Raw genomic sequence first — 25,355 nt, forward strand, 5'->3', positions numbered from 1 at the left:
CCAGTAGCAAGCTCCCGCCTCTGTCCTCACAGATCCCGCCTCCACGTTTCATTGTTGGTCACCGCAGTTTAGCCCAGCGAGTTAGTCACATGTGAGGTTTTCAGGTCCCGGAGCTCCAATCAGTAGCTGTCTGCTTCTGTTTCTACGTGTGAAATAGCTTACCCAGATCTCATGGATGCAAAGAGTACAGACAGGATACTGGTGTTAAGACTTAAGTGGCTTCAGAGTTAGCCAGTGTAGTTCCAGGCCTTCTCGGGGAAGGGAGCATCACCCAGCAAGTTCTCCCCGTCACACCTCACTTCAGGGCTCGATTCCCATCTTGGCTTCTAGCCCGAGATTTGAAGTGATTTGATTTATGAGAGAGAGAGTGTGTGTTACTAGTTTTCTGTATATTCCTAAATGATTTCTTTTTCTGTCCTGTATGTGATTACCTAAGTAGAGATATACGTAACTCATGATTTGGCTTTGTGCTAGCTAATTTAACGACAACTTGACGTAAGGTAGAGTCCTCCGAGGGGGAGGGAGCCTCAGTGGAGAAAACGCCTACTTAAGGTCAGTCTTGAGGGTGTTTTCTTAATTAGTGATTAACAGTGGCATCCCGGGACCGGTAGTCCTGGGTTCTTTCCATAAGAAAGCAGACTGAGCAAGCCACAAGCCAGTAAGCAGCACCCCTCCTTGGCCTCTGCACCAGCTCCTGTCTCCAGGTTCCTGTCCTGCTTGGGTTTATCCCCAAGTTGCTTTTGGTCGTGGTGTTTCATCGCAGATATAGAAATTCTAACTAGGACCGGTTTAGATTTTTAGCATTTTGATTACGAAAGTGTGCACTGGCGGCTCTCTTGTAACAAAAGACAGAAAGGGAGTGGATCTGAGTGGATAAGGAGGTGGGGAGGGACTGGGAGGAGCAGAGTGTTTGAATTACATTGTGTGAGAGAAGAATCTATGTTTAATAAAAGGGGGAAAGGAATTTTAGAAAGAAAGTATGCATTGGGAGGACAATGCTCCCTCCATGGAGTGGAGTTCCTATTAATTACTTTGTTTTCTAGATTTATTAATTCTTCGCACAAATAGATTTGGGCATTTTTATGGTCCTTTCTACTTATTAAGAATTTTTTTTTTGTCTTTCCACATATTAATTCTTTTTCGTCCTGATTTAAGAATTTCACTGCCTGTGTTCTTGACCTGTGTGATTCTGCTGCTGGTGAAATTCCGCCCACGGTGGCTAATTCCTTTGGGTCTTTCCCTTAGTTACCGTGTGGTAGAGATAGGAACTTGTGAAGTTTTTGTGGCTGTTGTTCAAGCTGGCTTCTTAGGAATTCTGCAATCGTCTGAAAGCTCTGGAAGGCTCAGCTTTGACTGAATTATTTTTGACCTAATGCTAGTTTGAACTCCCTGGCTGTGCACTTGTCCAAGTCGGAGAAGAGAATTCTGGCCATGGACTGTTAAGACACCTCTTTCCCTCTCACAGGCAAAGGACCGACATCTTCCTTGCTCTTCCACCCCAGTCAAGGATTCGATCTCCTTTTAGTGTTGTCGTGGTCCTGAGAGTCCTCATTCTTTAATGGCCTGTGCGGTGTGAACACTGGGCCCTGCTTTGCTCTGCGCAGAGGCTTTGTCTTCTGGTGTCAGATCTCGCCCCCCCCCCCCAACTCCCTCCTTGCTGGGGAGTCAGAGCCTAGCTCAACCACAAAGATGACCGAAGCCTGCAGGCAGCTGTGCCTTTTCTGAATCGAGTTTCCCCCATCTTGGCCCCATAGACTCTTTTATTCAACATAGTTAATCAGATAAGAATGACCAAGCTCTAAATACTGATTATAATGACCCAAATGAATTCTGTTGCTATGACTTTATGATTGTAAACCACGACCCCTCCCTTCCTGGGGTCTCAGGTGAAGAGGATGCATGGCAAGTTTAAATTAGAATGAAAGTATATAATTTAGGCTTTTCAAAAAGAGAATGATATTTGCTCTGACATCAGATTGTGAGAGATAAGGACTTGCATGGGGGCACGGTATGCGGAGCAATGGCTTTGTCAACCTTACTTGGTCACATTTTAAAGATAAAAATTCTGGGGTTCACCATGATCACTACCCTTAGATGTCTCTAGGCAATTTGGGGACCAGTCTGATCTGAAAATAAGCTGTAAGAGTACCTGGAATAAAATAACCACACAGAGTCTCGATGACCTTTGGCAGTAAATGCCGAAGCAGATTCATGTTGATCTTCCGTATCATATTAGATAGGAATGGATAATAGATTAAAGCACACTTTTATTTCCCAGGGAAGGCGAGCCTAGTGTGGGCGAATGCACCGCAAGTCCAAGCTCATAACTGTCTCATGATCTAATTTGATGTCTTTGAACACCCAAGGTATCACGCAGAATATCATTTTCCTTAACTCTCAATGGGTACTAATTAAATTTAATATTAGAAACTTTCTAAGGTGCTTCTCGAGTCTGAGAATCCAATTATGCCTAGAAAGATAGCTCCATTTCAGCCCTTAGATAAGCTGCTAAGGGCGTGCGAGCCATTCTCAGTGAGTAGTGATGACCTGTCCACAAGAAGCCACAAACCCACACTGCACACAGCAACACCAAGTGTCAGCCGAGTCCAGGAATGAGGGTCCTGTAGAGGCAGCAGCCTTTGGTAGTGTGTCCCTGCGAGCCATCCGGCTTAAGCCAGATGGAGCTCCTGAAGTGCCCACTAGGGGGTGTAGTAGGCAGATAGTCACAGGAGTTCTAAATCAGGGCCGTCAATTTCAACATCAGAGAACACCCACCACAGACTGTGATTTCTGTTCATTACCAGTTTAAAATCCCTCCCTCCAGAAGTCAGAGCACGATGTTTCCAAGAGTGACCGTGCACATAGGCACCGCCTTAATGCTCGTATCTCATTTGCAAGGGGAAGGGGTCAAGCCATTGAGATTGACATGCTCATTTAAAATTGTTGTCTCACACACCCTTGCCCGGTGTTACCCTAGCTGTGGCAGCAGACTCGGAGCTCGGTGACCAAAGATCAGCATCAGCGGTCACTAGCAAGTGGCCATCCTCCTCTCGGCCACATGGGCAGGTTCTGCCTCTGTGGAGCGGGAAGATGGGACCCATGGAGCATTTGACTTTTAAAGTGCAGCCCAAGGCCAGCCTTAGGGCTAGCGCAGCTACTTGTGGGCTTTGCTGTTAGGTGTCCTAGGGCTTATTTTGCACCTACTCTCAAATGGCCATCCTCTCAACCATGCTGAAAAGAAAACACAAACAACCTTTAAGGAAAATGAAAAGTACAGAGAATCAGTCTCTCTCTCTCTCTCTCTCTCTCTCTCTCTCTCTCTCTCTCTCTCTCTCTCTCTCTGTGTGTGTGTCTCTCTCTCTCTCTCTCTCTGTGTGTGTGTGTGTGTCTGTCTCTCTCTGTCTCTCTCTCTGTCTCTGTCTCTCTCTCGCACTCTTTGGGTTAGACTGAATGCATCTCTATAGATTAGAGACTAGTAAATCACAGATATTTACAAATGAAGACAATATAATAAGACGGACCCTTTCATAGAGATAACAGGGCTAGTTTAACTACAGACACTTGAAGTGACATTGTCCTCCTCCTTCGGTTAGGAAAGCAAATCCAAGCCGACAACCCTGAAGCCCATAATTCTGAAAGAGATTGTCGACGCTCACAAAGAGAAGATTAAGGAGGTGGTGCTGAGAGAGAGCGTGGCGCCCACCGAGCACCTCAAATTCTACGACAAGTACCAGTTCTTGGTCACCAAGAAAGCCGAGCAGGACGTGGACCAGTTCCTGTCCCAGAATCAGGGTTACGAGAAACTGATCGAGGAGATCCGCAAATACCAAAAGCTGATCGAAGAGATTCAGTACACGTCTCGAAAGGTGAATGGCCCTGTCCTGGGCGACTCCCCCCGAATCAAACGGTCTCTCTTAACATCTAATGTTAGAACCCACAGTGAAAACCGCAGAGCTGGCGACACACACCATGCATGGTGAAAGTCTCAGCGAGGACGGCCGGGACACATGGTTCTTGTGCCGGGATGCCTGAGCCGCCAGCCCCACACATGGCCCTATGTCCTAGGCTGCACCTCCTCCCATTTCCCAGAACCTGACTTTTTGCATGTTGACAAGTCATTTGGAAGCTACAGCAATGATACCAAAAGGTGCTTGCTTCCATTACTAAGGATGCTAGGAATTCCAACAATCCTCTCTTAGCCTTTTTTTTTTTAATCAAAAACATTCTTCAAATTCTCTACCATGTCCATGAACTATTTTTCAAAACAGAACAAAGTATTTGAAACCCATCTTGCTGCTGAATGTGATGCTACACACCTTTAATGCCAGCACTCAGCAGGCCGGAGGGCCACAGTTTGTAGTCAGATAGTCCGGACTATAGTGCAAGACACTGTCAAAAAACAAACAAAAGAAAACAGAACAAAGTGGAAACGAATGAAGTCAATTTTTATCTGCTTAGCAATAGCCTAGTTTCTTAAGCTGTTACAATCTATTTTTCTTCTTAGGGGTTCTGAGATAACAAACTTCCAGCATATTTATCTCCTTACTAGATAGCTGTAAAATACAAAGAGCAAGGGATAGGTAGCAGAAACTCCCCCATCCCCACGTGTGAATTTGCTGATGTCTTCTGTTGTTTGTTTTTGAGACCAGGCTGGCCTGGAATTCACTATATAGTCCAGGCTGGCCTCAACACTCCGTGTTATAATTCTGCCTCTCAAGTGCATGAGATCACAGGCCTGAACCAGCATGCCTGGCTCAGTGACTCAAAAACAAAAACAAAAATCCCCAAACTCAAAACTTAACCTCATTACATTGCACACACAAATCCGTGTCCAGAGAATGGAAGACTGAAGAGGTTTTTTTTACTTATTCTTCTTCCTGTTGGTGTGCACTAAGTCTTTATCCCCTTGCAGACGATTCGTTTGGGGATGTTTGAGATGCACTGTGAGGAGCTGATCAGAGCTCTGGTGAAGCGCGCGGACATTATCTGTGGGAAACTGATAGCGAAGATGTTCCGAGACCACCAGGAGGTGAACATGAGGTACGGAATGTGTCACAGCGATCCAAAAAGAGAGGATTATTCTAACCTTACTTCTACACGGAGTGATGTTTTGCGATGCGATTGTCAGTATGGTTTCCTTCACAAATGCACCTCGCAATTTACCTATGTACCGTAGCCTTTAAAACACACTTTCATCCTTTTCCACAAGTCAGGTGGGCGTTCACTTCGTATTTTAAAATGTATGTAATCCATATATAAGTTAGTTTTCAAAGTAAATTTATTTACGGTGGATATCAAGGCGTTGCCTAATTATCATTACTCTTCAAGGCTTTGACAAGTCGTTACCGTAACAACTTGTTGGCTAACCAGGGTTCGGGGCGTAGGAAAGCTGACAGGTCTAAACTCAGAGAGTACCAGTGAGTGGAAAGCTGAAGGCCTGCTTTCTAAGTCAAGAAGCACAGTTAGCGTGGCTGGTCCACAAGCAGAGGGCCTCGTTTCTTGTGTGACAAGGTGGAGAACAGAAATAACCAGGACTTTCCCTGTGTGGCCTTGGAGGGCAGGATCTCACTAGGTCCCCTGCTGGCCTGCAGACCACACGACACTCCCACACACTCACCTCTCAGTATCCCGGTAGGATTGCAGATGAGTCACACACCTGCCTCAGAATGTTCCTTCCAACTCCGGTATCAGAGGAAGACAAGATCGTTAGAAATTGGGTAGAAGCCTGAAGGCAGCTTCATTCATCGAGCCTGTGTGTGCTACACACGGGGCAAGGCTTAGGTTATGAATGAGATATGCGGAGAAAAGTTACAGTGCAGACACGGAAACAAAACCCAAACCAGCGCATTGCACTAGAGCGTAGTAAGAACCCCACTCTGCCTCGAGAGTGGGGGGAGGGCGGGGACACAAAATGCTTTCTCTGTGTGGTGCTGGAGAAGAGGAGACAGCAAGGAAGGTTACAAGGACAAGCGGAGTAGCGGTTTCCTTTTAAGGGTGTGTCTGCCAGGACAGCGGTGTGGCCAGAGAATCCCAGGTAGACAGGGAGTCTTCAAGGAACTTCAGGCAGGTAATGGGTAGCAAGGGTAAAGCGGGGTGAGGGCTGGAGACAGAGGCACCAGTGAAGAGGCTGGGATTTGTGGGGCCTCTCGGGCAAGCGCACTGTATCTTCTGCGTGAGGCACTGTCCCCCTAGAAGTACTGAGGATGGTGGGAATGTTTCCCGAAGGAGGATTTGGTACTTCCCTTTTATTATTGCTCCGCCCCCTTCTTAGAGCTCCTTTGCCCTCCTGGCCTCTCTCCTTCCTCCACCTTGTGTTTAGTTAGGTCAGACTCACTGGGTATGCAGAGGGCACAACAGGAGCTGATGTCCTCTCCACAGCATGCTCACATCTGTCTGCCTACCGGTTCCTCTCCATGGCCTCTTCTCTGTAGCCCTTCAGCACATACCTGTCCTCCTCTGCTGATTCTGCCGCCGAGGGCTGCAAACATTCAAACCGCTCATCCATCTTCCAGCCGCCTTCCGCTCAGCATGGTCCACGCTCTTCCTTCCTTCCCCAGCCTCTTTTTGTGAAGGTTTCTTTTTTTTTTCTTCCTTGAGTCCCTTACCTCTGAAGCTTTTTCTTTCTTTCTTCCCAACTCCAAGTTTGTCCAATATTTTTGTCGTCCACTGGGAAATACTGGTGTGTGCTGGGCTGGTTGTTTCCCGGCAACAGGCCTGTTTGTGTTTGTTTGTTTGTTTGTTTTGTTTTTGTTTGTGGTTTTAGCTATTCCCCGTAAGTAGAGCTAATTACTCCCTCCCCTTTTACCACCTCAGTGGGTTGAGCAGGGGAACAGCTCCTTGAAGGAACCGTCTCTGCCATCAGACTGTGAGCTGTGTGGGGGTCATTATAAAATCTCATCCATTTTTACATCTCGGTCATTTACTACTGTTGCGTGGACTCTGACAACTGATTGTCAAATTTATATAGAGCAAATAAGCAAGTGAGCACCAATTTGTATTAAGTCCTTAGATGTCATACGGATAAATCACAATCTACTTTTCATGCAACGGGGCATTACATACTGTGTGCTGAAGTGAAAGTAACCCGCACGTTTGTTTGTAAGATGGACTTTGCCTGCTGTTTCAGATTGTGCGATGAGTTTGAGAAGATCGCCGAGAAAGCGCTGAGCACGCCTCCCAACACAGCAGAGCTCATGGAGATGAAGGTACCACTGATGCGGCGGGGTCACGTCGGGGTCGCTGGCCGCATCAGAACCAGCACCAGGGCACAGAGAAGCAGGTCACCGCGAAGGTTCAGACAGAGGCTTCCAGTCATCAGGATGTGTTAAATGTTTCAGCACAAGCCTGCAGTCTGGCCTCTCCGGGTGTTCCTCTTGGCCTCCGTGTGGTCACGATTGGGTCACCTGTTAGAGGAGGCTCAGTTTGCTCAGCCGACCCTCAGTCGAGCTGACGGGTTTAAATATTCCGCTGCGTGGGTCTCTCAATCTCCAGCAGGTCCCCGCGCAGGTCCCTCTCCCCTCCCGGCGCACAGACACGCAAGCACACGTTTAGAGGCGCTTTTCTGCCACTGTCACGTTAGCGAACATCTCACTGACCAAAGCCGGTCGGTCGGAGTGAGGGGCCGCCAGGGGGCGTGGCTGCCGAAAGTCTCAGCGCAACCACGTTCTCGAAAACCGTGTTTGTAATTAGCACCGTGCTGGCAGGGATTGCCCAGGACTGGTCGGGGTAACCTGAGATGCCCGTGTGCATCCACTCGTTTTAATCTACAGCTAACAGACTTCAAGGGGACACTTGTGTGCTGTGCTCCTTGTCCTCAGTCATCAAGGAATTCTTCGGTTGGCAATGGGTACAGACAATCTCTGTGTCACGTTTTCCAATCTTTAACAAAATTAGCAAACAAGATTCACTGCTTTGTATTTAACTATTTCTGCCCTTTAAACAGTTTATTCCAATAAGAGCAAACCAGTTCATAAATTTAGTCAACACAAAAATTAGTCATTTACTGCAAATAAGGAGAAATATAAAACTATTTATTGGGCTCTGTAGAACACCGATTGGCTAAATTTAAAAATACATATTGTGACTAGACATTAACTATGTGTGAAAACTATAGTTTCTAAGTCAGTCTATTATTGCGTGTGGGGACATTGCTGGTTTTATTTTACAGCCATATGTTCTAGACTCATTCTGAGATTCCCTACTACCCAGTCAGCGTTTTCTCCCATGCAAGCAAGGTAGTTTTGTGGCAAACTTCGACTAGATACAATCTTTTCTCCTTCAGTTGTTTTGGGCAATTGACTTGAGCCCAGATGGTCCCGTGGGATATGACTTCAGTTTAAAACCATTTTTCCTGGGACTGGGGAGGTGGCTCAGCTGTTAAGAATAGAGAGGGCCTGGGGTTTGCTACCAGCACTCACTTTTGGGGGGGGGCTTGCGGTCATGGGTAACTCCAACTCCAAATTATCAGATGTTCTTTTCTGGCCTCTCTGGGCACCCATACTCACGTGACTTTGATGTCCCCCGATGTCCATGCAGATACATGATTAAAAATAAGCGTAGCAAGCCCTCTAGAGTGGCGCCCGCCCTGTCACAGCCTTGGCAGCCCTTCAGACCCACACACAAGCGCCCTCTTGCCATGGGGGCCACATGCTCCCTCTGCTTGGCCCTCCTCATCTGCCACACCCCATTGCCTCTTCCACGTGTGTTTGTGGAGGGTCACTGTCCACGTCTGGCTGCCACAGAACTCCGTGACATGCTGCAAGCAGCAGCGGGCGTCTCACTGGAGTACTGTCCATGCTGAGAGTTTACCTCTTCCCTTGTTCGACTAACCACCACCTCTCTCATCAGCTAGCAAACTCCACGAGGGGAAAAGCCAGGCCGACTGCATGGGCCTTCGTTGCCAGCACCTGGCCAATGTGTCGGGCATATTCCTAGTGCGCCAAAGCACGGTACTAAAAGAATAAATGAAATAACTCACCTGGTGGCTGCTTTTATTTTCCAGGGATACACAGCATCCTCCTGGGTCTTCCGTTGTTTTTTTTTTAAATGTGTTGTTAAATATTTTCTCACATTTTTCCCTTCCCTTGTCTTAGTGAAGGGGGGTTTGGGATGGTCAAGACGCAAACTGTGCTGAGGTCCCCAGTTCGGGGCCACGGTTCTGATGTGCCTGTGTGTTTTCCTGCAGGCTCACATTCAGAAGGTGGAGACCACCGACATGGTGGAGCTGGCCCAGAGACTGGTGGATTCTAAAAACTGCCTGGCCTTCCTCATTGAGTGCGTCAACTTCTCCCCTGCGGACATCCGGCTGAACAACAGCGTTTTCCAGTGGTACGCTAGGATGGGAGAGATTTTTGACGAGCACAGGAAGATCATCAAAGACAAGACGGAACAGTACCAAGAAGGCCTTAAGGTTGGCATCGCAGACTTGTTAGGTTGCTCTCGTTCTCGGGGCAGGTTTGGGTTTTCACTCTGGACACAGCAGCACAGACGCCTTTGTTACGCAGGCGCACACTGTAGCTTTCCCCGCAGTCGCAGAAGAGTGTACGGTTATCGGATCTTTTCTAACAAACGACTCAGGGGTGAGTCAACGGGGCACTGATTGATGTGGGATCAGGCCTTGATTTTTAGGGGCAGTATGGAGAGAATGTTGGGAAATGTTGCTCCTGAGTGGCCATTAATAAAACAGTGTTTCTTTCAGGTGGTTTATGGTACTAACTTTAGGTTTTTTTGTTTGCTTGGTTTTGCTTATATTTGATTGCTTTCATGCACCGACGTCAAGATCCCCTTCTGACACACTTCCTTACAGTTCCTGGTCACTCTGGCTCTCCTAAACACAGCCCTGCCGGGACATTTTTCCCGGGAGAAGGGTTGTGGTTTTCTCTACCTATTGTCTAGCCCCCTTTCCTGCCTTTTGGGACACTCCTGATCTTGTTAACTACAAGAACCTTCTAGTTCTCGGCTCTGTGCGTCTCTCATGTCCTGTGTTATCTCTGCACCCTGTAGCACACGGCCCTGATTCACACCTGTCCCAGGTGATTTTCTGGGACATCTTCTAGAACTCAGGTAGATTCTCCATTGCTCTTTAACACCTGGCCACCAGATTAATGACCCCAGTCACTTTTATTCCTTCCGGGGCTGTCTGCCACTAGATGGTCAGCTCCAAGTGAGAATTTCATTTTTATTTTTTCTCTGTCTATATCTCTCTGGCTAGCACAGGGTCTAATACAGTGTCTCAGCCCATCTTGTGCTTCTGTAAGAGAAGACTTGAGACGGGGTAATTTATAAAGCACAGGCGTTTATGGCTTACATTTCTGGTGGCTGGCAAGTCCAAATTCAAGAGAGTAGCGTCTACTGAAGGCCTCATTCTGTATCATCCCTTGGCTGTAAGGAGAGGCGAGAGATTAGAAAAGCAGAGAGGAAAGGAGGGAGAGGAAGTGGCCAGACCCATCCCTGTCCTAGGAGCCACCCTTGTCTTAAGTCACGTCCATGACAGCAGAAAGTACTGCGTACGTGAGCCAGCAGCCTTCGGCCCTGCGCACTCTTAGGGCTCCATTCAAACCACAGCTTTCAGAGGGCTGTGAGCATTCCATAGATTTTTATGAATGAAATACCTAAACTTTCAGTTTCATTTTATGGAAGAAGCCAAAACTCTTCAGGTTGACCTAGGTCAGCCAGTTAAGCTGTTCTTCGAGCACAAGCTACCTGGTTTTCTGCCACACCAAAGAAGATTCAGTTCACAGATTACGTCACTTGGAGTCCCCTTCATTGCCTTAAAATTGTGCGTTGTTAAACTGTTGCTACTATTTCTCTCTTATGATCAGGCTGTTCCCAACATTGTGAATGTGGAAAACATGAGAATGAATATTAGATACTTAAATCGACTCTTAGAAAATTCCGAGGTGGCCCAGAATTATCCATACTTAATTTTTGAAGTGTCCTATTTCAAAACTCTACACATATTGGACTGGAGAGATGGCCCAGTGGTTAAGAGCACTGGCTGCTCTTCCAGAGGACCTGGGTTCAATTCCCAGCAAACACATGGTATCTCAAACCATCTATAGAGGGATCTGATGCCCTCATCTTCAGGCATAAAGTGATACATACAGATAGAACACATATAAATAAAATAAATAAATCTTTTTTTAAAAAGAAGAAATAATAAAGAACCACCATTTAAGGGGACATCTACACCTATTATTGCTATAGTCTTCTTATTTTCCTTTGCCCATTAAGTCAGAACAAAGAATTTACTGGGAAACAAGAGAAGAGAGGACAGAAACCTCTAAACTCTATGAAATAGAAAAAAAAAGATGCTAGTTTTGAATAACCTAGATTTGACTTTTAGATATTTCATTAATAGATATTTTTAGAATCATTTAATCCAGGACAGGTTGCCAATGACAGTTTTATATTAAGTGCTTTTCGTGAATCACACACAGCTGTTTATGTTAGGATATTAAAATATTAATATTTCGCACCTGGCTTTATTAGCTTCACACATTTCTTGTCATAGGCGCTCATGGGAAACAACAATAACCTTGGGATACCTTGGTTCTGTGTTGCTAATTGAAGAGCCGTCTTGGAAACAGCATAATTAAAGAAGTTCGGTTTTCCACAGATGCTATGAAAATGACATAGCATTTGCAGAGCCCTTACAGAAATATCTTTCATCTGGTCCCATCCTGTTTCTTATAAGTTTTTCAAATGCTCAGTCATTTGTTTGCACCATTTTTTCAGCATACTAAAGAATATACTTTTAACACATTTTTTTTAAATGAACCAGACTTCCTTACATTGTTTAGGGCCAACTTATAAACTAGGGAACAAGAGGAAATTTTAGCGAGTTTTCTTTAAATTAATCTTTTTTTTTTTTTTTTTTTTTTGGTTTTTCGAAACAGGGTTTCTCTGTGGTTTTGGAGCCTGTCCTGGAACTAGCTCTTGTAGACCAGGCTGGTCTCTAACTCCCAGAGATCCGCCTGCCTCTGCCTCCTGAGTGCTGGGATTACAGGCGTGCGCCACCACTGCCCGGCTAAATTAATCTTTTTATGTGCACTTTAGACCCCAGTCGTCTTTTAGGTTATCTTTCTTTGTATCTTGTCACGAGAAATACAACAACAATTTTTGATGAGCTTTTCAAATACTTAAAATTTCCCTTGATGCGCCGGGGTCTTCGTTTTGGTAGAGTAAAAAGCATGCCCATTGTTTTGACTAGCTGCGGTGTGAGCGGTTTGTGGAGGAGCTGGAGAGCTACGCTAAACAAGCGGAAGAATTCCATACCTTCGGGGACCTGCAAGACGTGCAGCGGTACCTGAAAAAGGCGCAGGTGCTGAATGGCAAGCTGGATGCAGCAGCAGACAAGGTACAGTGAAGGTCTCCGGAGGATGGAACAGGCCAATGGGAGAGCAGCGAGTGTGTATTGAGTATTCGCTCTTAAGCAGATCGAGCCAGGCATGGTGGTACACGCCCACTCCCAAGGATTTGAGAACCCGAGGTAGCGGGATTGCAAGTCTGAAGCCAGCCTAGGTTACAAAGTGCGACACTCTTAAAAAAAAAAAAAAGATAAAACAGTTGAATTACTCGAAGCAAGAGAATAATAGAAGCAATCCAGATTTCCAGCCGCGCTCTGAGGAGACATAGCAGGGCGGTTCGCAGTGTTTCTGTGGTCCTCAGCTTTATTTTAAAGATAGGGTTATCTCTGCCAGTTTGCCGCGCTTAGTCCTCCGCATCACAGCTCCACAGCAATCGGTGAGAGAAGCGCGCGCATAATAGCGTTTGATTGCTGCTTAGCGTTTTTGTACTCAGAGGCCTGCTTACAGCGTGCAGCTGTCGTCAAATCGGACCGCTATTGTCTCTCGCTGAGCCGCTGCCTCAGGTCCAGCTTTCTTAGATGAACCCGGAAGAGGAAAGCTATATCCTTTGCCATGCATAGTACAACCTCCATTATGTTTTATGACGAAAACCAACTGCACTGTTCTTACATGAAAAGGCCTGAATGTCTGCTTAGGAAACTCAGTAGTTTATAATCATCTCATCACAGAAAGGCAGAAATAAGCTTTTAAGTTGGTTTATAACTGGGCTCACTGGAATTCTAAGTCACCTGGTTAATGGATGCGGGCAACTGCCCCTTTCCGGTTGTGTAGCTTGTGCAGCCCGTGTCTCCGCACGGTCCATGACTAGCTAAGAGAAAATGCCCCCTCCGCCTCTTCCTGTTCATCCCGCGCTGCGGTCTGCACCCTTCTGCACGTGTGCACACAGAACGTTACATACGTGTTACATGGCTATGGTTCTGCAATAGTCCTCCTATTGACTTTAAGTTATTATCGAAGGAGTGCTTGGTACTACCACCTCCATATGTCTTTCCTGAGCTGAATCAGGAACTCTGAGGAATCGGACCCTCGGTCTCTTTGCCACAGCATCTAACGCAGTGATGTTCTCATTCAAAGCACTTAAAGTCTTTAGTGAATGATGCCCGATCCTCATTATGTCTTACTGGGTAAAATTTCCTTCTATTTGTAAATTTACTTGACTGTTAGGCGAATGTAATAAACCATTGCCCAGAAACATGATCACAAATAAATAAAGAAATGATACACAGTCTTTGCAAATATAAATCATTTAATTTATAACATAAATTAATCCAGAGGGAATGTGCTAAGTGTATAAACCGGATACAGAAAAATATATAGTGTGGCAGAATTGAAAAAGAGTCAAGACTGTAGAAGCAGTGCATCAAATCATGGTTACCAGGGGTCCGGGGTGCGGAGATGTTGATTAAGGAAGCAGTGCATCAAATCATGGTTACCAGGGGTCCGGGGCGGGGAGATGTTGATTAAGGAGACAAAACTTAAGTGAAATGGGAGAAACTTGTTGGATCGATTTACAACATGGTGTGGTAGTCATATTTAATAGCCATGTATTTATATATTGAAAATTGCTGAGAGAGTAGCTTCTCGGGGTGAGGTAATGCACACACTCATTACCCTGAGTTACTCATCTCAGAATGCGTGCATATGCACTCCATAAATACACACAGGCTCTCAGTTTTAAAAGAAAATAAGAACTAGATTCACGCTCAGTCCTTTACACGCACTGAGTTCACTGTTAGGGCGCAGGGGGCGCCGTTATTAACATTTTAAACACCACTCACTCTCAGAATCACTTACTCGACACCCATCTTTCCAGATTGAGCAGTTTAATGCCGAGGAGGAGGCGTTTGGCTGGATCCCATCCGTATATCCTCAACGGAAAAAGATCCAAGACGGCCTGAACCCTTATCTCCGTCTCTACGAAACTGCCGTGGAGTTTAGTACCAAGCACAGGGCGTGGACCGAAGGACCCTATCACAAGGTGAACCCAGACCAGGTCGAGACCGACGTTGGGAATTACTGGAGAGGGCTCTATAAGCTGGAGAAGGCCTTCCACGATTCTCCAAACGCACTGGCCATGACCAAGAAAGTAAGAACGAGAGTGGAGGAATTCAAACAGTACATTCCTCTCATCCAGGTGATCTGTAACCCTGGCCTGCGCCCCAGGCACTGGGAGGCCATGTCCGCCATTGTTGGCTACCCCCTGCAGCCGGCCGACGACTCTACTGTCTTCTCCTTTATAGACATGAATCTGGAACCATTCTTAGACAGGTTCGAAGGCATCAGCGAAGCAGCCAGCAAAGAATACTCTCTTGAAAAGGCCATGGATAAGATGATCACTGAATGGGACGCAATGGAATTTGTCATTCATCCCTACAGAGAGAGTGGGACGTTTATTTTGTCATCAGTTGACGAAATTCAGATGCTGCTGGATGACCACATTGTCAAAACACAGACTATGCGGGGATCGCCATTCATCAAGCCGTACGAGAAGCAAATGAGGTAAAATAATATGACGTTAGCCAAGTCACGTGCGTTCAACCTAAAGTTCTTCTGGGGACTAATTCTACACTTTGCATTTAATATTTTTAGATTTATTATTTCATTTATAGTTTTGTGTGTGAGAGAGAGAGAAAGAGAGAGAGAGAGAAGGAGGGAGGGAGGGAGGGAGGGAGGGAGGGAGGGAGGGAGGGAGGGAGAGAGGTCTAGGTACCTGTAGAAGCCAGAAGAGGATGTAGGATCCTGTGGAGTTCATTGTAAGGGCTCCGTTCATAGTTTTTGAAAGAGGTTTGGATCCTTTTAGACAACATTCAGATACTCATTTTTATTGTCAACACATTGATTTTCCTTTTTTTTAAAATTAACTCTAAGAAGTAATTTTGTGACCAAGCATAGTTTAGAGAGAGCACAATGTAACATTTCCCAAATTTGGAAACAGATCCCCGGAGACCCCTATGCATGGCAGCTAAACCAGGAGTTCTTAAAAGAAGATAGCTAAATACATTGAATTCTTACTCTTTCCCCTCCCCCACCCCCCGTTTTCATACTTTTTTGGAAGATGTATTAAACAGTTTTTATTTTACCTTAAGAAACAGACAACCCCGTCAGATAACTGACACCATCAGTTATGCATTTGACCAGGAGGGAAGCTGACTGGATGGTTTCCGCCTCCGCTCTCACCTGAGAGACGGTCAGAAGCTCTGTGGTTGGCTCTTTCTCCTTCCAGGTGGTAGAGCTAGATCCTTTTTGGAGGAACTGGGTGGGATATCATCATCTAGTGGAAATTTTTTTCCTACATCATAAAGGGATTAGAGAAAAGAAATTAACGCCGGAAGGAAGCAGAGGCAGCCCTGTCTCCTCGAGTAAAACAGCTGCCCAGGTCACCGACGAGCGCTTGGAGGGGAGGGGGAGGAGTGGGGGCGTTTTGAAAAGACGTTTGAAAGTACCTGGTAACCAGGATAACTGTTTCCATGTCTTTGTTTTAATAACTGAAAATTATGGATTCTCTCTGATAAATGGGTAAGGCTATTTCCTTCCAAGTCTCTCACTGACTAATAAGGCATGCTTCCTTGTTTGGTTTCTCTGGCAGCCTTCACACGTGTGGGCTCTGTCTTTGTCCACAGGGAGAACTGGCACCTGCCACCTAACCTCCCCCCCAGCATTTGTTAAGGAAATGCTTTGCCTGGGGTTATTGCAAAAATGGATGCAAATGCGGAGAAGTTTTAAAACTGTGGCTTTAGAAGTGTTAATTTTGGAGTAATTGTGATGTTTACACGTAAAAGAACTTCGGTCATTAAGTTTTCGATATTTAGAGATGAGCTTAGAACCTGTTGTAATTTAAATATTGCCTCTTCCTCATGCATGCCACCTTGTGTTTAGGGGAATGTGGATTTTGTGACCCCAAGTTCTGTCTTAGTTACTGGTGATAAGTCTAACTGTTGATGTAATTATTCTGGAAGCAGGCTTTATTTAAAAAATATCCTGGCGATTTGCCTTTGAATGCAGCCAGAGAAGCAGAAATGAGAGTAACGATGCCAGGCGTAGGGGCGGCAGGCCAGCTCCGGGTTTGCACTGCTGTCTGAGCCCCTGCCTGGCTGGCCGCCCTGAAAGTCGCTGTGTCTGTCCCCACTGTGCTTGTCCCGCAGAGAGTGGGAGGGCAAGCTCCTGCTGCTTCAGGAGATCCTGGACGAGTGGCTGAAGGTGCAGGCCACCTGGCTGTACCTGGAGCCCATCTTCAGCTCTCCTGACATCATGTCGCAGATGCCAGAGGAAGGCCGGCGCTTCAACGCCGTGGACAAGACCTGGAGAGACGTAATGAAGACCGTGGTGCAAGTAGGTCAGATTCTCTGAAGCGGGACGGTGGGCCAGAAGCCGGACGGCTTTTGTTTGCCCGGTGAGGGCTGGAGAGCTGGTTCAGCGGTTAAGAGCACTGGCTGTTTTTCCAGGGCACCCGAGTTCAATCCCAACACCCACAGGGCAGCTCACAACTCTCTATAACTAGAGATCCGAGGGATTCAACATCCTCACACAGAGGTAAATGCAGGCACATCACCAATGCACATGAAATAAAAATAAACTTTAAAAAATAGACATGAATAGTTACCAATTTTAATAAGCCATTACTTGCCCCAATACACATTCTCTTCAGCTATTATTTTACAATTTCTAGGAGAAAAAAATGTGAAAACAAAAAATGGGTATTTTGTCCCAATTCATCTTGAAGCCCTACACTGCCCAGAGTTTACTCAGTTGGCCTTTGTTTGTTGGCATGGTTTCATATTGGGGCTCTGGTAGGAAGCCAGCACCCTCTCTGGATGCTACGTCTGTTCTGACCCTGTCTCCATGCTCGGGCCTCTAAGGCACTGTGACAGGAAATGACCAGTAAACATGCCTGGCGCTCAGGCAGAGCATCTCTGCTAGGGAGTTTAAAAAAATAAAAAATGCAAGGAGAAGTCCATCCAAAGAGTCTAATAAATGCAGACAAAACACAGTGAAGTCATAAGACACAGTGAAGAGAGGCAAGCTTGAGCCACGGAAGGATTTATAAAGCGCAGTCACACTAAAGAACATGGCATGCAAGATGCATTTACAAGGCTGCTAGCATTGTTATTGGGAGAATACAAGCTTCTCCGTTGATATTTTACTGAAATACCCTGTAAGGTAGAGGGATCGCATCTAAAATGTCCTAACCTGAAATAACAATATGTGCGTATTTATTAATACAAAGTTACTGGTTCTTTTTACAAAGTTATCCTGTAGTCCTAAATACTATCATTTATCAATGGCAATTATATATTTGACAGGACACTACCAGAAAGATGGACATGGATTTGTCCTGTAGGCTTGCTTCACTTTTGTAATAAATCAAATATGTACAAACCAAGCTGTAAAATTAATCACACTGTAATTCATTCCACACTTAACAGAGCTATTAGTGAGTTACTGTGTAGCACTGAGTCATTTCTAATGTAGTTTGAAAGTATAATCTGTCATATAGTTTCCTTACCACAATGCAAAGCACTTACAATGTGTATTAATTTAGTTAAGAAATGGTTAATTAGAATTTTTATTGTTTCCCCAAATTTAAGGTAGATATTTTTATTCATCTCATTGGCATAATTTAAATATATATATAATTATATATATTTAATATATATTTTTTTGATGCATAGTCTTACTTTGTAGCCCTGGCTGGCCTGGAACTTGTTGCCAGATTGGCCTCAAACTCACAGAGATTCATTTGTTCCTGTCTCCTGAGTGCTGGGATTAAAGGCATGCACCACCACTCCTGGAAAAAAATTTTTTTTGATATTTTGTGAAAATATCCTTTGAAATCCTGTAGTATTAAGGAGTTTATACATTGTTCGGTGTCTAGGAAGGGAAGTTATAACGGCATCAGTAGAGAAAGATGGGATTGTTACGGCCATGTGCAACTCGAATAACCGAACAGCTCATGCACTAATTCCCAAACAGTTGGGTCCTGGGGTTGCTGCTGCTTGCTTTGGTGACACTAACATCTGCTGCATGACATCACTGTCTTCCCGAACTGCTTTGCGTGTTCTTATTCTTAATGTTCGTATTCAGAGAAGCTCTTGTGCACAGTCTCCCCAAATTTTGAAGATAAGCACATGGCCACATGCTGTCCAGGAACCTCCTGAGACAGCCTGTGTGGCAGAAGCCCGTGGATTAAGGGCTTGGTGCAAGAGGTTCATCCTTAGGGGTCCTAGAAGAGAACGTCACTGCTATTGTTAGCATGGTAGGCTTGATTGACAGCTCAGTCTTTATCCACATGAAGTCAGCATGTAACGTTAAGTAATTTTAAGTGGGTTTTTTTTATTATATACATAACTCAAATACCTTCCTCATTCCAAGACCTTTGGTGTAGTTCTAGACACTTCATATGGGTTTTTCTTTATTAGCCCAGTTATTGTTTTGTTTTGTTTCTTGTTTTGGTTTTTCGAAACAGGGTTTCTATGTATAGCCCTGGCTGTCCTGGAACTAGTTCTGTAGACCAGGCTGGCCTCGGACTCACCTGCCTCTGCCTCCCAAGTTCTGGGATTAAAGATGTATGCCACCACAGCCTGGCCCTAGCGCAGTTTTGTCTGTGAAGACTTGCCTGTTTCAGAACTTCAGGCTCATGTTCTGCTGGGACTCTCTTCAAAACAGCTTGTGTAATCGGGGCCTCTTTCCCACTCTGACTAGTGCTGGGCTGAGGACAGAGTGAGGAGAGAGTGGAGGAGAGCAGGGAACTGGGAGAGGAAGCTGGGAAGAGATGCATAGTGTAAGGGCTGTTCCCCTTGTGGGCGGGTCAGAAGATGAACAGCCTCGCATCAAGGATGCTCATAGATTTCTACCTCCTTAAATACCCATCGTTTCTTCATGGTGAAAGCTTGGCCAGCCATCTCCTTCTCACTATTTGAAGTACACACTTGTAGTAGGAGGGGTGGGGCCCCTTGTTGGTTCCCGACAACTTAACCCGGAAATAATCACACAGAAACTATATTAATTAAATCACTTCTTGGCCCATTAGCTCTAGCTTCTTATTGGCTAACTCTTATATCTTAATTTAACCCATCTCCATTAATCTGTGTATCACCATGTGGCTGTGGCTTACTGGGTAAAGTTCCCAGCCTCTGTCTCTGACAGGGCTACATGGCTTCTCTCTGACTCCGCCCTTCTTCCTCCCAGCATTCAGTTTAGTTTTCCCCACCCAGCTCTATTCCCCTATAGCTCTGTTCCCCTATAGCTCTGTTTCCCTATAGCTCTGTTCCCCTATGGCTCTGCTGTAGGCCCAAAGCAGTTCCTTTATTTATCATTGGTATTCACAGCACACAGAGTGAAACCCCACATCACACAGTTTATCATCATCCATAATCCTGTTGCTGTTCAGCAGTGTACCCCAACCTTGGCTCCTCCTTGATCGCAATGTACTGCGCGTTGGTCAGTGGTCCCCAAGCCCCCTCCTCCTCTCGTCTCACCTCCCACCTCCTGACTCCTCAGCTTCTGGAAGCTACCCGTCCAATCCTGACTTCTACATGGCCAGCCTCTTCAGGATTCCATACACAAGTGAGATCACTCAGTGCCTGTGTTTGTGGGCCTGGTTCCCAACACAACATCATGTGTGTTGTCCCAGACAATGAGATCTTAGTTCAGCGATGCGCATGTTCAGTTTCTCGCCCTTCGTGGCTGTACAAGATGCGCAAGTGTGGAAATGTCTGTTCGATGTGCTGATTTCAGCGTTGGATTTGTTCCTAGTAGGCTTGCTGGATCACACTGCAATATATTGTAATAGCGCTTCCTGGGAGCGAGGGGAGAATCTCTTGGATTTGGCCAAATGTGTGGATGTGGACACCATTCTTAGAGACTCCTGGTTTCAGTGGGCTACTCAAAGAGGCATGAGTGGTTCCGTCAACCAAACAACCTCTATGTCTTATTTCAGTGAGAGGAAATGGTAAAAGAATCTTTGCTTTATATCGATTTATCTATAGACACTTATGCAATCTATGCCTGTACCCTTCAGCAGTGAACAGTGTTGCCCCACCTGAGCACAGCCTTTCAGAACAGTGGGAGGGGATCCCCGCAGTGTGCACAGCTGAGCTTGTTAGTGTTTTTTTTTTTGTTTTTTGTTACTTTTTAGACCTTATTTGGAAAAGAGACGGTCCAAAGTGTGGCTTGACCGTGACTGTGGTCAGTAGCCAACCTGCTTAGAAGAAACTAGTCTGAAAGGATTGGTACCAAGGCTTGAGGAGGAGGGACCTAAGGGCTCACAAAACAGACAGTGATGTGAACGGACGGGCATTCTAAACAAGCACTTAGTAAAAGATGCACCCGCAGAAGGACATGTTGACTAGCTGACGTATTTTCTGAACGTCAGCTAGCATGTTCCACTGTGCACGGTGATCTATGAAACAGAGTGATCATCGAGTACGTTCTCCAGCCCGGGAGCTGTTGCCAATGCAGGACAAGAGTGAACCTGAGCGCTTCTCACCCAGTGCATGCGTGGTCCCACCATACAAAGAACACAGTCACAGTGGCGGGGTTGGGCCTCTGTAAAGGCCCACTCTTCAGTGTCGTTGATCACACCAGCTTCCAATAACAGGTGTAGCCCCATGTTCCCAAGAGGCCGCCCCACCTAGGAACCGGGTAGCTGTGAGGGTGGGAGCGAGCACACCAGTTCTCTTTTGGCGTGGGGGGGGGGGTGATCTGTCTGCACCAGATAGATTTTTCTTCCCACACGCTGGGCTTCTTGGGGCTCTGTCATTCACTGGCACACTGACTAACTTACCCCTCTCCGTTCCTTTCCACACCACATTGCTTCTCCCGGGAACTCACATTATGGGGGAAATGAGGCAGCTGTCTGACACTCGTGAGATTTATAGGTCCTACTATGAGCAGTGACCTTATCAAAAGCAGATGGTCGCAGACACGTAGAGACACTCATTCATTCGCTGCACCGAGGGAGGACGACAGTGTGTGGGTACGGTTGCGTTCTAAGGGTGTGTGCCTTATTAGCTCCAAATATACGGTTTGTGGCGCAGGCAGTGCGAGCCTGGGAGTCGAGACATAAAAACAGGATTGCCACCTTTACCAATTCATTCCATAAGAACAAATTTGCTTCTAAGCTTTTGCCCTTTGCTGTCTTACTAGACTGAGTACACAGAGTGTCAGGGAGAGGCATCTGGGCAGGGCCACGTCAGCGGTCCACTCACTCAGTGGGAAATCTGGGCTGGCCGTGCCACGCCTTTGCCATTCTGTAGACAGACAACTCCGACTTTACCACTTTTAGTTTGAATGGCTCCCATCCTCCTCTCTCCCTTCCTCTTCCTCCTCCCCCTTCTCCTCTCAGGTGTACTAATTCTTCCCCTGGGCTGTTGGATTGACAGAACCCTTTCCCTGGAATGTTCTGTCTAAATGTCTCCAGAGCAAGACCTTTGTATCCTGGAGATGAGCTCCCATATCACCTACATGATATTTTATTTTAAAATGAAATTGCCTTTTTGTTTTGATTCCTCGTGTCCCCTCCCTTCCTGTCTTCTTCTAACTTACTACAAGCATGCCTCAGAGATATCTCCGGCTCAGTTCCTGACTATTGCACAAAATATTGCAATAAGTCAGGTCATGAGTACAAGTTTTTATTGGCACGCATCAGTTAACTAAGCTAACGGTTTCATCATGAGATCCTCACATGCGTGTATAATGTGCTTGGGTCATAGCCCTCATTGCCCTCTCTCGTGCCCCCCCCCCGTGTCTGTGAGATCCTCACATGCGTGTATAATGTGCTGGGTCATAGCCCTCATTGTCCTCTCTCATGCCCCCCCCCGTGTCTGTGAGATCTTCACACGCGTGTATAATGTGCTGGGTCATAGCCCTCATTGTCCTCTCTCGTGCCCCCCCCCCCCCGTGTCTGTGAGATCTTCACACGCGTGTATAATGTGCTTGGGTCATAGCCCTCATTGTCCTCTCTCGTGCTCCCCCCGTGTCTGTGAGATCTTCACACGCGTGTATAATGTGCTTGGGTCATAGCCCTCATTGTCCTCTCTCGTGCCCCCCCCCCCCCGTGTCTGTTGATTTCTTTCTTCTTCCCAGCGAGCCCCACTTACATTTCCATGTGTTACTGAGGGGGATCGCGGTGTTCCGGAGGTTTTAGTTCCCTAATGCGTATGAAAGTCATGCTTACCTCTGTAGTCTATACACAGTAGAACCTTATTCCACTGTAGACGAAAGCGAAGTCATGACATTTGCAGGGGAAAAAAAGGCAAGGGCGGAACCCGGAGATCATCGTGTTAAACAAAATAAGCTAGGCTCAGAAAGACAATTGCTTATGATTTTTTCTGCCTGTGACGTGTGTGTGTGTGTGAGGGGGGGAGTTCCTGAGAGGAGATAAGAAGGGAAGAGAAAATAAAGAAATCCTTGTGGCTTGGCAGCAGAAGAGAGGATTATTTGAGGAAGAAAGGGACCAGCAGAAGACGGTAGGAGGTACGGAAGAGGGGGAGGCATTAGAAAACAAATAATGACTTAAAATTATGAAAATGCCACCATAAAACCAATCACTTTGTATATTCACTAAAAAATTAATTTAAAGAGGAACAGGAGTTTAAAAAGGATGTGTTGCAATTTGTGAAAAACAAGGAAATAGAAGGAAGGTATCTAGAGAGAAATGTATAAAGAAATCCTCGGCGACCAAGCGATGCTGGAGAGCTTCTGGCCCTGCGGGACCCTCTGTGCTGGTGGAGCCTCCCCATGCTGATGGTAGCTGCCACCTGACGGGTGGAGGCTGCTGGAGGCGGCGGTGCCGGGCAGTTCTATGCTGCCACGCAATTCTACGCTGCCACGCACACGCTCCTCCCTAGCACACAGGGCCGCTTGCCTCGGCAGCGTGGCCTTTTACTTTTTTACCCATGGTATAGCTTTTAGAACTGGCATCTGTCATCTCGAAGCTGCGCCTGCTTTTCCAGCTTACTTTACCTAACAGTGGAAGCCTTCTGTCTTGGGTTAGGAGCTACAGCCCCTGCATAGGGAGTGGGCTGCCCCTCCGGAAACCACGCTCTTTGCCCTTCTAATCTGTGTAAGGGTGACGCCGTCAAGAAAGCGTTGTGACCTGCCACCTCCTCAGACTCTGGGTCTCTTGTTATCTCCACATCTGATGCCTCCCGACTCAGGTTTGGAACTCAGTAAAGGTCACCTATCCAGGATGGGGGCTTTCCTCCCAAGGACCTGCTAAGTCTCTTCTGTGAGGCGCCGATGTTTCTCTAATGACACGTAGGACAGCGACTCCTTTCTAGGTTTCTGTTCTTCCTGGCCCTGAGTTATAAGTGGAATCGCCATTTCTGTAGCTGTGTGTGCATGTTTATTCTGTACATTTGTGTGTGTGGTCTCACGAACATGCGTGTACACGTGCACATGAAAGCCCGAGGTCAGCTTCTCAGGCCATCCTTTAAAGACTGTAGCTTTTGAGACAGCATCTCCCTCCGGCATAACCTAGTACAGTGGGTCTGAACCCTGGTGCATGTAGAGCTAAAATAAAGAGCCAAGACATGGAAGACGAGAGAAAGATTTATTTATTTTTTTACCTGCCCCAGGCAAAGTGAGTGTGGCATTCACTTCCACTGTGGCTGTCTTCCCCAACAAAGCAATCATGGGGGGTTCTACTCAGGGCTCTACCCTTATTCATGGAGTCTTGGGCTAATTTCTTCCTGAGCCTGCTGACCGCATCATAAAGTTCCAGCTGTAAACAATGGAAAGGAGGTTTTTGAGGTACAATTCATATAGGGGTCTCTCCCTGAAGGTCCCTGCTTTGCTTAGTCATGAACTCCGGCTGGCCAGTGAACCCCGGGAACCCTCCTCCTGCCTCTGCCTCCCCAGACTTGGAATCGAGGTGCTTGTCGCTCATGACTGGCATTTTCACGTGGGTCCTGAGTGCTGAGCTCCATGCTTGCACGGTGTGGACTTTACTGAGGTCCCCGTGGCAGCTAGAACCTTTACAGACTGTTTTACAACCACCAACCTGTCAAAACTGCCCCTCCATCCTTGGGTTGTGGGATGGGTGTTGTGGTAGCAGGCATGAGCGCATTAACTTTACTGTACATCTCTTAGGTGAACAGAGGCACCGTCAAGAAACATACCATTTTGAGAGGAATCCTTTTGTTTTCCCTTCTTAACAGTAAGCTTAAATATTAAGCGATCCGTGCTGTAGAAGCACCATCTCCTGGGCTGTGTTACTCCATTTAGAGAGCACAGGCTGAGAAGATGTAGTATAATCCTCAAAGGTCCCAGGGTTTCTGGATGGTAAATAAGTGCCTGTTTCAACTTAGAATCAGCTTCTCAAGAAAGAAGAGAGGCAGCCTGCTCTTTGTAGCTTAAATCTTGTCACTGGGTTTTGTTTTGTTTTTTTTCGTCATAGCTGTGGAAGTCTTGGCCGTTTGCGGTGGCCACCCTCATCTGGTCCCCTGCTAGCGCATCCGGGTAACAGCGCAACTTCTGCAGGACAGTGGCTGTTCCACCTTTTACTCCCAGGTCCTGGGGTCTTTGCTCACATCGCTGATCACTCCCATCGCTGGTCAAACTCTGCAGCCTTAACGTTTCCTCTGCAGCTTCCCCACGGCTGTCCTTGTCTTAGGAGAAGGCTGTGGCTGAGGCTCCCTTCTTTGCAGACCATGGGGACCTCCATGTGAGCTATGAAGCTGTTGGTTTTCTTGCTCCTGTGTCCACTGTGGTGGTATTTTTGATTTCCCTTGTCTTTGGATTCACAGTCTTGCTAACTGTTTGTTACAGGACTCTTGGCCCTCAGCCTGTCCTGGCTTTCCAGCGGGTCTTCCTTGCATTCCCAGCTTTTGATTTAAAGTGGGAGACACCGACTTCATTTCCCTTAAACAGTCAGAGACCATCAGAAGGTTTCAACATTGCTGTGTCTGGGGGAAGGGGAGCAGCAGGATCGATGAAGCTGCTGTGTCGTGGTCTCTGCTCTGCGCCATGCTGCCCAGCAGAGACCGG

At 46.5% G+C, this 25,355-nt stretch overlaps 1 protein-coding gene across 1 annotated transcript in view; it reads left to right on the forward strand.

The window, feature by feature from the left end:
- Dnah7 (dynein axonemal heavy chain 7) overlaps positions 1–25,355 on the forward strand; it is a 194,700-nt gene that overhangs the window by 31,293 nt on the left and 138,052 nt on the right. The window contains exons 13-19 of the mRNA XM_075956368.1: positions 3,594–3,866; positions 4,913–5,040; positions 7,127–7,205; positions 9,185–9,409; positions 12,212–12,358; positions 14,182–14,867; positions 16,511–16,697. Of these exons, the coding sequence (XP_075812483.1) occupies positions 3,594–3,866; positions 4,913–5,040; positions 7,127–7,205; positions 9,185–9,409; positions 12,212–12,358; positions 14,182–14,867; positions 16,511–16,697 (1,725 nt within the window). The remainder of the gene's footprint in view (positions 1–3,593; positions 3,867–4,912; positions 5,041–7,126; positions 7,206–9,184; positions 9,410–12,211; positions 12,359–14,181; positions 14,868–16,510; positions 16,698–25,355) is intronic.

The sequence above is a fragment of the Microtus pennsylvanicus genome, chromosome 22 (genome assembly GCF_037038515.1).
Source record: "Microtus pennsylvanicus isolate mMicPen1 chromosome 22, mMicPen1.hap1, whole genome shotgun sequence".
Taxonomy (NCBI): domain Eukaryota; kingdom Metazoa; phylum Chordata; class Mammalia; order Rodentia; family Cricetidae; genus Microtus; species Microtus pennsylvanicus.